The 11,817-nt window shown below is 29.0% G+C and overlaps 1 protein-coding gene across 1 annotated transcript; it reads left to right on the forward strand.

Moving 5' to 3' along the window:
- Positions 1 to 206: 206 nt before the first annotated feature.
- On the forward strand, positions 207 to 11,136 carry LOC140920098 (uncharacterized). Its single transcript, XM_073367413.1, has 2 exons — positions 207 to 475; positions 10,923 to 11,136. Exons 1-2 carry the CDS (start codon positions 207 to 209, stop codon positions 11,134 to 11,136), a joined length of 483 nt encoding a protein of 160 aa, XP_073223514.1.
- The last annotated feature ends 681 nt before the right edge of the window (positions 11,137 to 11,817 follow it).

Genomic DNA, 11,817 nt, shown 5'->3' on the forward strand with positions numbered 1-11,817 from the left:
AAAATCGAGTAGCTGTTATATTTATTCTCTCTGACTTAGAGATCAAAAATAGAGAAAGGAAGTCAAAATTAATTCTTGGTCGTGATAGAGGTGGAAAATATAAGTCAAATAAAAGTAACTCAGGGACTTCAACTAAAAGGCGTGGTTGTCTGTTTAAACTTAGATTGAGACCATTGAAAAATGATGAAGGATTGATTATTAGTTTAATGTGTGGACTTCACAACCATGAGCTAGTGGATACTTTTGAGAATAATGCATTTGTGGGATGCTTAAAAGAAGAATATAAGATGCATGTTGACGAATTGATAAAGTATCACGTTGCATCGAGACACATGTTGTCATATTTGAGATATCGAGATGAGGAGAATGTGACCAATATCTCTCAAATTTATAAGCAACGAAACACGTACAGGAAGAATTTGAAAGGACCTAGAACTTATATGCAATATCTGTTGAAGTTATTTGAGGCTGAGAAGTATGTTTGTTAGAGTAAGACTCATGAAGACTCCAACATCGTGAGTAGGGGTGAGAATAAGCTAGTCCGTGCCAGACTTTGAAAGGTCTGAGCCTGACCTACAAATAATTTTTTTTTGGCCTACGACCTATCATAGGCTTTTTTTTTTCCAGCATGGCCTGACCTTTTTAAAAAATTTGGCCTAGCCTGAAAGCATATTTAAAATCCTATTTCACATTAAAATTTTTAAACAATATACTTTATATTTTTTTAAACAGGCTAAACTAGGCTTTTATATATAACCAAATCTAATAAAATTATAACTAGCAAATATGCAATAACCTTCCAAAAAAAAATGGACCCATAATTAAAAAATTTAAAATAACAAATACTAATATTAATAAATAATAATAAAAAATAACAATGTTAATAAATAATAAAATATTTATATATAGGTCGGTCTATCAGACCTAATAGGCTTTTTTGTAAGCTTGAGTCTAATCTATTTAAATTAATAGGCTTTAAAAAAAGTCTGAGCCTAGCCTTTTTATTAAACAAGTCATACCAGACCAGACCATAAATAGGTCAGGCCATAAGCCCCTGACCGACGAACTAGCCTATTCTCACCCCTAGTCGTGAGGGACATGTTTTGGACACACCCAAATTCCATAATTTTGTTGAACATGTCCCCTCTTGTATTGATCATGGATAAGACCTACAAAACCAATAAGTATAGGTTGCCATTGTTTGAAATTGTTAGTGTAACTTTAACTGGATTGACATTCAACATTGCATTTGCTTATATGGATTATGTGCATCAAGAAAAATTTTGTTGGGCATTGGAGAAGTTAAAAGAGTTGTTTGTTTCAAATACCTCATTTCTTCATGTCATCGTGACTGATAGAGAACTTGCTTTAATGAATGCAATTGAAGTTGTATTTCCATCTTCAACAAATTTACTTTGTCAATTTTATATCAACAAAAATGTTTGAGCCAAATGCAAACAATATATAATAAACAAAGATATGCATGAACACATTCTAGAGTTGTGGAGGAAAATTATTTATTATTCTGAAGAGAAGGAGTACGATGAACTTTTGCAAATGTTTGAGAAATCAGGTGTCGATAATATTATTTTCTTTGACTATGTCAGAGTCACATGGTTGACTCCTCACAATGAAAGATTTTTTGAAGCATGAATCAATCGAGTGTTGCATCTAGGAAATACTACGACTAATAGGTACGTCATTATAACTGTGCATTTTGTTTTATATTTATACTTATATAGAATTAAACATGCATGGTAGAATTTTTATTGAAATAATATCAAACCATTTTTATGTTTGAATATTAGGCTTGAGTCTGCTAATTGGTCATTGAAGAGATTTTTGGAACACAGTAAATGAAATTTTTGTAAAGCATGGTATGATATAAATGACATGTTCAAGTTCAAATTATAAAGATAAAAGGTTCTTTTGAGATAAGTAAGGGTCGTAAAGAGGATATACACAACAATTCATTATATGAGAATTTGACCTGGGTTGTATTCAAGAAAGCTTTAGCTAATATTGTTCATGAATACAAGAGAGTCAGCTATGTCGATAAAACAAAGTTGCGTGTTGTTGTATACTTAGAAACACGCATGGATTACCTTGTGCATGTGAGTTGACACGATACAAGTTGGAAGGTGTTCCAATCTCATTGGATGTTGTTCCAATCACATTGGATGATGTTGAAGGTTCAAACACGAGAATGAGGAAGGGGGTTGAATTGTGTTTGACAAGGTTGATAACTTTTTGCTAATTTGATGACACCTGGTTGGTTTTTTTTTTTATGAATTACTTGGATAAGAAGCAATCGGATTAAGTGGTAGCAAATAATAAAAACATAAATAATTTTACACATAAATTTATCTTGATTCACCACTAACTTGGCTACATCCAGTTCCCTCATTCAGAAGGTTTTACTCCAGTAATTCAATTACCTTGAACTACAAAACACCTAACCCTCCAAGCCAGTCTTCCCAAACAACTTGACAACCTCAAACTTTTGAGCAACTAACCACCTTGACCCTACAAGTCAAGTATTCTCCTAACAACCTAACAAACCCATATTGAAGAAAGAACTAAACCACTATCGGGTTGGATACAAAAGATTGGAATAATAAATCTCACACTATAAGAAAAGAACACTCAGAGAATATTTCTAAACTGAACAAGTGTTTCTCTCTTTGAACTCTAATATGAATTTGGAATTTTAAGTTTTTCTACTCTTTTCTGTTTTTTAATTCTTTTCTTCTTCAGCCTTGAGTATCTATTTATAATTAAAATTTAGGCTTCAATTTAGTCCTTGTTTAATTTTGAATTGTATTTTTTCAGATTGCGTTTGTAAAATCTTCAAATTGATTATATTCTTTTTTTTTTTTGTTTAGATTGAGATTGTAAATTCTTTAAATTGATTTTATTCGTATTTTGTTCATATTGCGTTTGTAAATTCTTTAGATTGAGTCTATTTATATTTTGTTGTAGATAAATCTTGATCAAATATTCTTCGAATCTTCTAGAAATCTTGACCATATCTTCTTTCATACTCTTTGAAGTCAAATATATTGTTCTCATAAAATACTTTTGTTAACATTAAAATTCTAAATGTAAAACCAACTTGGTTCCAACAACTGTTCATATACATTGGAGGAAATTAACAATGAATAGTGGTAGGGAGGAAGAAAAGTTGGAAAATGATTCGGAGTTAAACATTACATCAGAGATGAATTTAATTTGGGAAACACTTAATGTTGTTGGAAGTAGGTCATTGAAGAGAAAATTGCATGAAATAGCATATCCATAGACTACATCAATGTGTGCACCACCAGATAAGATCAAAACAAAGGGTGGTGTGAAGAGGGAAAAATGCAAAAAGCCGAAGGGATTTGACGTATATCGCGATCCCTCCTCTAATTCATCCATATATTGAAGACATAGTTAATGTTAAAGCGGATGAAAACTGTGAAGAGGGATATGACGAGTGAAGTTAGAAAATATTTGGACGAGTTCCCTCCTCTAATTCATCCATATATTGAAGACATAGTTAATGTTAAAGCGGATGAAAACTGTGGAATTGTCAAAAACTAACTTTTTAGATGTTTCAAATGTGTTAATCAACTCATAGAAGTTGTTAATCAACTCACTACAAAAAGAGATGTTTTGTGAGTCGACTTACTGAAGTGTGAATCGGCTTAAACTGTTGCAGGTTTCAAACTTTTCTTTCAAGACTCATGTGAGTCAACTCATAGCATATGTGAATTAATTCACAAGACTTGTAGTCTTGATTTTTGATAGTTTTATGACAATTATGATAGTTACAAAAACTTCATGCATAGCTTTGATAGTTTTATGATGGTTTTTTTTTTTTTTTTTTTTATAGTGTTTTGTCAATCTTTTCATGCATCATATATAAACAATCATAAAGTTTTCGAGCACAAGTATACTTTCACCTATTCTAAAAATTTCATGCATTCAAGATCATAATAATAATTGAAGATTTTTTCAAATTTAATTTTTTTTTTTTTTTGCAATTGAAGTTATATATGTGTTGTAGTGTCTATCCTTGACAAAAATCAATGAGGTAGTTTGGCTAGAGAGATAGTTTCTCAATGGACTATCTTGAAAGAGGTTAAGAGGTGTTCTTCTTGAAGATATAATTCATATATGTGTGAAGGATTGTTTCAAAAATTTGATTCATAAGTGTTTTGGAGGAAGAAATTAATGTACTTGATTGCAACATTTGATGACGAATCTTATACACGTTCAAAATCAAAATAAAGGAAGAAACTCTTTTTTTTTTGTTTTTTGAATAAGGACGGGATGTACTATACAAGTAATGACGAATTAGAGGAAAATGTATAAATTGCGGTGTGATTTTCTTTTTCCGTAAACTCATTTAAGTTCGACAATTTTGTTCTTTTTTTTACTTTGTTAATGTTGATGTTAGATGTCGAATTTACTGTTTTATGTTTTAAGTAACGAATGATTAAGAACCTAGGAAAATTCTGTTTTGAATCAATATCTTGGTATTATCTATTGAGCGAAAAAATTGTTTTGCAACTTTCTCAACATTAGAGATTTGATTCATTATTGAAAGTTTTGTTATTTATAGTGTTTCTAACAATTGTGCAATCATTAAGTGTTAACACTCTTCACTAATTTGATTGAAGTAAAACTATTTCAAAACCTTCAATCAGACATTTTTATTTTATAAATCTACCAATGTACTTTTGTGTTAATGGATTGTGATATTAACGATCTTTTTGAAAACAAAATCCAATACGACATTGTAGATTGAACATAAGTAGAGCAAAAATCACTTAATAGATAATACAAATCTACAATCCCATAATATTGTTAATGATGTAGCTAAATATCACTAGAAGAGGGGTTGAATAGGGATTTTGCTATTAAAAATAATTTTCAAGTGTTTTTAAAACTGTCCTCTCATAGAGGATGGCAAGTCCGATGATGGATTTTTCAAACTTTCAAATTTGAGCTGAGCTAAAGAGTGAAAGAAAAATATGAGAATGACACACACAGTTTTTATACTGGTTCACCCAATGAAGGCTACGTCCAGTCCTCACACTTTTGTGAGATTTCACTAAGATTACAAATTATGTATTCTTTAGCTTCGCCAAGCTTACAATCAGGTTTCAAATATTTCCAAGTGTATCTCATGTGGAAATTACAATGTGATATGAGAGTGATTGATTCTTAATACTTTCTCAAAGGATTTACAAATATCTAATGTAGGATTGTAGAAAGTATGAAGAGATGGTGGATGTTGCTTCTTGAAAGCTTTAAAATTCTTGATCTTTTTAATGCAATGTGTTGTGTGTTTAATGAAGAAGAGCTTGCTGCCTTTTATAGAAGTCTTATGATGTTCACTTCATATGCCAAGCTTTTTATGACCGCTGGAAAATCAATTCAAAAAGCTCAAGGTCTTTTCTTATAATTAGGAAACTGTCATCCAGCTGTCCTTGGACAGATGCAGTCCATCCTCAAGTACGAGGTTGCAGATTTTTTGGAAACTTGGGGAATGTGTTGTCCTCTTCTCTTTCCTGTCTTAAAGACTTGTAAGACCATGTGATGTCCTTTTCGTTCTCCTTTATTCAATGCTTGTAAAGGCTTTATGTGAAGTTCTTTTCTCTTTTCTTTCAATAAGACATGTGATGACTTTCAGTTGTGGCTTGTTTGTTGTTGTCTTTTTGAAGATTGACTTTATATTGTTTTTAATTCACTCAAGAGTGATCTATAGGTCTGCTTGTAGCCTTTGCACATGATGTGATGGGTTGCTTTTTCAAATGTGTTGACCATAGACCCATCCTAGTGTAAACCTTTCTCGTGCCTTTCTTTTGCCATCATACTCCTTTTCTTTATTTATTCTTTAATAAAGTTTTGCCTTTGCTTAAAGAAACAAACACTTTATTATTTAATACTATTTTGCCTTTGTTTAAATAATAAAACAATTCATTTCAGCGAGGAGGAGTATTCTGTAGATTTGAATATTCATCAACTCGCGAGGCCATCCTCAGTATTTTCCATGCTCCAGATTTAACTCAGAATTTTCTTCTTTTTGCCATAATGAATAATAACCTGTTTTCTTATATGAATACACTTCAAAACACAGATTAGTCATTAACCTCAATCATAATCTTTTAATTAATATTATTATCATTAAAACTATTTGAGAGAGATTTTGTCTGAACAATTAAAAGGTTTATTTGACGCAAGTAATAATATAGACATGTGATATAATAGAGAACTCTTTAAGGATATGATGTGATGTAAATAACATAAAAACTTAATTATCATATCATGTGTTTGATGCATATGATAATAAGCATGATAACCTTATTTCATCAATCATATGTTGGCAAACACTTCATAATGACATGATATAGTATATATCATATTTAAACGACAAAATAACCCTTGTGAATTACTCATTTCAATTACATGAGTTGACTTAAAAGTCGATACCAAAAATAAAAATAGAAAATAATTAGGGACTAAAAGTTAATAATTTTTTTACTTAATTGTAGTTTTAATCATTCTATTTTTACCAATTCATGAAATCGGTCCTTCTATTTTAAAATCTGACAGTTTTGGTTTCTTGTTATGATTTTTTAACTAAAAAATGATGATGTGACATACTTTAAATACCGTGACATATGATATGATGATGTAGAAAGATTAAAACTCTTAAAATCGTAATAAACTCCTATAATTTTAACTTTCAACTTCAATTTTTATTTTTATTTTTGTAATTTAATAATAACATATGAATAATTAATGTATCTAGATAATTATATATCATAAAATTGCATGGCACATTATATAATATGTCAAATTGTCATTTTTTTTTTAGTTTAAACATCTGAAAAAGATACCAAAACTGTCGATTTTTAAAATAGAGAAACCAATTATGTGAATTGGTAAAAATAGAAAGACAAAAACCACAATTAAACTATTTTTTTAAGAGACGAAAAATAAAATGTTAAAATTTTATAGACTAATTTTTTGTTGTTGAACAAAGTAATAAAAAAATTATTTAACCATTATATTACCTCAGTTTTTCATGTGAGAATTAATTTTTTTTTGTTTTGTTTTAGAGGAATATTAATGCTAGATTGTAACCAAAGAAAATAGTAATGGTAGATTGGGCTGTCCCATAGAAGCCGCAAGGATGTGATTGGATAGCGTAAACTCTTAAATTTCAAAGATGCCCATTAACTATTGGGCTATATTTGATAGGAAAGACCCCTCAAATGATTGTATCTATATATTTAAGACTATATGAAAAAGATTACCAAAAATCTTGAAAATAATTGAAAGCAAGTTCAATAGGCATGCATCTTGAGCTCATTCAATGTATCAACTTTCAATTGTGATTGAAAGCTCGTATACTATGTTCTATGTATAGATAACGATTCCTCATCTCATACACAAACAAACTTTAATTTCGAAGATAAAATTCATGCTAGGCGACGCCAAAAAAAATATTAAAAAAAAAAGACAATTTTCATTCTAGGTGACTCGGGTCATTTTCATTTTGGCATTCACATAGAAATATTGTTACATCTTTTTGTACCAAAATATGCTTTGTACTAAAACCTTTTCACATGAATCCTTAATTGCAACAAAAATTATATTCAAGTTAAAGTGAAGTAAGTTGAGAACTAATCAAACCCGTATTTTCTCCGTTGATTGGAGAAAATTGTCATGAGGCCAAATAGTCATATTCTTAATTTGATGCAATGTATAAAGAAGTTCAAAGTGATTAGCATACCAAAAGAATTGTTTAAATATTTTCATATAATCATTACACCTTACTTTTTCACCATATTCATTGAATTTGAACTTTGGAATTCTAACACTTTTCATTGATGAAAACTGTTATTTATTTAGTAGGAAAAGTTTGATTGAGAAATTAGTCGCATTATATGTATAAAACAACCAATTATAAATATGAAATATACAACAATTGCACCAATGCAACTAATACGTAAGGGTGTAACAAATTAAAGACCGATAAATTCAAAAATAAAATAAAAAACCAATTAAATTAATTTAGTTTTTGTTGTTTGTTTTGGTTTGAATCTAAATAGAACTAAATCAATCAAACTAATCGAGTTCAATATTTATTGGTTTGAATATTAGTTTTACATAATTTAAAATTATTCTCTGAAAATCTAAATCTAGCCATATTATATTATATTATATCTCTTATTTTATACTATATTAGTATATTTATTTTAAAAAAATATATGTTGCATTCATATAGTTTTTTATAATTGTATCTTATCTTTTTTGTTGTAGTTTATACACTTATTTTAATTATATAAAAAATCTATAATATTTAAATAAAAGTTAATTTATTTGAAATTTTTTAAAATAAATTTTTAAAATATTAATTCGATACAATCAAACCAAACTAACTTGTTTTTCATCAATTTAATTTGTTTCAGATTTCATTGATAAAAATTATTAAAATCAAATCAATTATTTTTTATTGGTTCAAATTTATTTCTTTTTTAAAACTATAGAGTATAATTTGTCAGGTAGGGTAACGTCTAAGAAGAGATTTGTCTTTGGTCGTTTTTTGTTACAAGATGGTTAGGTAATTTTTTTTGTTGGCAATTAAAGAACGTAAAACGAGTGTTTTTTCTTATTTAGCATGAAACTAATTAAATAGATGTCAACATTATTGTGAAACATTTATTTCTTTCTTCTTTTATTCGGCTCACGTTTATTTGTTGAAAATGTAATGTTGTCTACTTATTTGTGAGAAGATGGACGAATTGAATTGATATTAAAAAAAAATGTTTACGTGTGAAATCCTCGGTAGACACATATTTGGAATAGATTCACAGTCTCTACTCTATAAAATTTTATTTTTTTTAATTTTAGTTTCTATAAAATAAAAAACTATTTTTAGTTTATATAAACTCAGATTATATATATAAAAATTTAAAGTTAAAAGTAATCAAAATCTATACCTATTAATGTGAAAAAATTATCCAAAATTATATATTGCATTCCAACATAAATTAAAACTACATTTGTAATAATTTTATAAAAACTAAAAGTTATATTTTTATTTTATAAAAATAAAAGCAAAAATATTAAAGTTTTATTCATAGAAATTGGGTAAAGTTCTGCCCACTATGCTACTGGGATAAACCCTTATTAATAAAAACATAATTGAGGGGAAAAATGTGGAAAAAAGAGTATTACCATAATTGTTGTTATCGCTTTTCGTTTTCGAGCATGCTATAGTCCGAAAATAGTTATTTTTTATTTTATCCATTTAAAAAGAAAATACAATTTTATTAATTTAGAGTTTAGTCGAGAAATAAATAAAGTTTCATAAAAAGTTGTTGTAGTATAGATTTAAACATAGATTCTCTTATATAATTTATTCTTAATTGAAGTTTATTAACTACTTGAGTCAGTCAATCATTTATTAATTTGAATTAGTAATTAACAAAGGTGAGAAACTTACATGCAAAAAAATTGAACAAAATAATTTCTTATATTTTTTGGTCAAATAAAAAATAATTTAATTATACACCAAGTCCATAAATTATTTGTAAATTTTCAAATAGGTTATTAATCTTTTTTTTAATCAAATATTTGAACTTATATCAATTTTATATTCTCATTAGTCAACCATTAGTTAAACTTTAACCAAATGACCTAACTATAATAGTTATATTAGTTTAGAGCCTTAATTTCATTTTTTTTTAGTTTAAGGAGTAATTTAAAAATTCTCAAATAATTTAGAGATCTACATAGTAATATATAAGGAAGAGCGAGAAGGGAGATGGAAAAGAGAGGAAGAGAAGAAAGAGAGATAGGGATAGTATACCTAGAGATGAGAGAATATAGCTAACAGAAAGACATAAAAGAAACAAAGTAGGGTGGAAAGAGGCAAGGGAGGGTAGAGAAAGATAAGAGAGAGATGAGAAATAGTTAGTAAGATTGTTTTCCCCCTAAAAATAATTGTTTCCACAAATAGACCTCTTGAACTTTTACACATTAATCTTTTTAGTCCAGTTTAAATTTCCATTGTAAGTGGTAAAAAAATATGGAATTGTTATTGTTAATGATTATTCCCGTTGGACATTGGTTAAGTTCCTTAAACACAAATATGAGTCACATAAGGTATTTACTATCTTCTTCAAACAAGTTCATAATGAAAAATATTTTTAATAGTAACTATTCATAGTGATCATGGAGGCGAGTTTGAAAACAAACTTTTTGAAAACTTATGTGAATGGAATTGTATTTTACACAATTTCTCATCTCCTAGAACACCTTAATAGAACGGTGTTGTAGAAAGAAAAAATCGTACTTTTTAAGAAATGACACACACCATGATGCATGAAATGAATGTTGCTAAGCATTTTTGGACATAGGTAGTAAACATTGTATGTTAGATTCATAGAAAAGTCTATACCAGACCTATTTTAAGTAAGACTCCTTATGAATTGTGGAAAGGTAAAAACTCCAACATTTCTTATTTTCGTCAGTTTGGTTGTGTTTGTTACATTTGAACACTAAAGTTAGTCATGAAAGTTTGACCCTCGATCACAAAATTAAACCTTCTTAGGATACTGTGGAAGATCTAAAGCTATAAAGTATACAATAGCGAGACTCTGGTCGTTGAGGAGTCAATAGATGTTAAGTTTGATGACAAACAACTTGACCTTAAAAAGTCAAAGCTACCATGAAGTTCCTACAAGCTTTGAAAATCTAGAAGAAATAGAAAAACTAGAGGAAATAGAAAAACTAGAGGAAACAGAAAAACCATAGAAAGAAGAAAAACCTGAGAAAATAGAAAAATAAGAGGAATTGAAGAAAATAACAAAGGATAAGACATGCGTCATAACAAGTCAAGATCCTCCAAATTCTAGAACTGGATGGAAGTACAAGTCATCTCATCCAGACTCTTTAACTATTGGGAACTCCAATGATCCACTAAAGACCATATCAACTCTCAAGGAAACTTCCCTGTTTGGTCTGCTCTCATTGATTGAACCTTCCTCTATTGATGAAGCTCTAAGAGATGAGAGATGGGTTTTGGATATGCAAGAGGAACTCAACGAATTCAAGAGAAATGATGTTTAAGATTTTGTACCCAGACCAGAGGATATCGAACTCATTAGAATCAAGTGGGTATCCATGAGAAAGCTGAATGAAAAGGGAGAGGTTGTCAGGAACAAAGCACGCCTTGTTGTACAAAGTTACAGTCAACAATAAGGTATTGATTACATTGGGAATTTTTCTCTGGTGGCCAAGTTAGAGGCCATACGTAGTTTACTTTCCTTTGTTGATTTCAATAATATCACTCTATATCAAATGGATGTGAAAAGTGCATTTCAAAATGGTTGCATAAATGAAGAAGTGTATGTAAAACAACCTCTTGGTTTTGAAAATGTTGAGTTTCCAAACCATGTTTTTAAACTTAACAAAATCTTTTCATGGTCGAAAAAAGCATCAAGAGCTTGGTATTATAGACTAAGCAATTTTCTAATTAAAAATGATTTTGAAAGAAGGTAAGTTGGCACTGACTTATTTAGGAAATCAATTAAAAATGACCTTATCATAATTTAGATTTATGTAGATGATATTATTTTTGGTTCAACTAATGGAACCCTCTACCAAGAATTTGCTAAGTTGATGCAACAAGATTTTCAAATAAGTATGATGGGAGTACTGGAGTTCTTCTTAGGATTTCATATTCATGAAAGTCAAAATGGTGTGTATTCGTCATAATAGTATACAAAAGAGCTTCTCAAGAACTTCAAG

Source organism: Cicer arietinum, chromosome 4 (genome assembly GCF_000331145.2).
Source record: "Cicer arietinum cultivar CDC Frontier isolate Library 1 chromosome 4, Cicar.CDCFrontier_v2.0, whole genome shotgun sequence".
NCBI classification, from domain to species: domain Eukaryota; kingdom Viridiplantae; phylum Streptophyta; class Magnoliopsida; order Fabales; family Fabaceae; genus Cicer; species Cicer arietinum.

Excerpts from the sequence above, each read along its gene's own strand:
- LOC140920098 (XM_073367413.1), top strand. The coding sequence starts at position 207 with ATGTGTGGACTTCACAACCATGAGCTAGTGGATACTTTTGAGAATAAT. Across the intron at positions 476-10,922 it reads AAGTTATTTGAGGCTGAGAA|AACTGGATGGAAGTACAAGT; the intron begins GTATGTTTGTTA and ends TCCAAATTCTAG.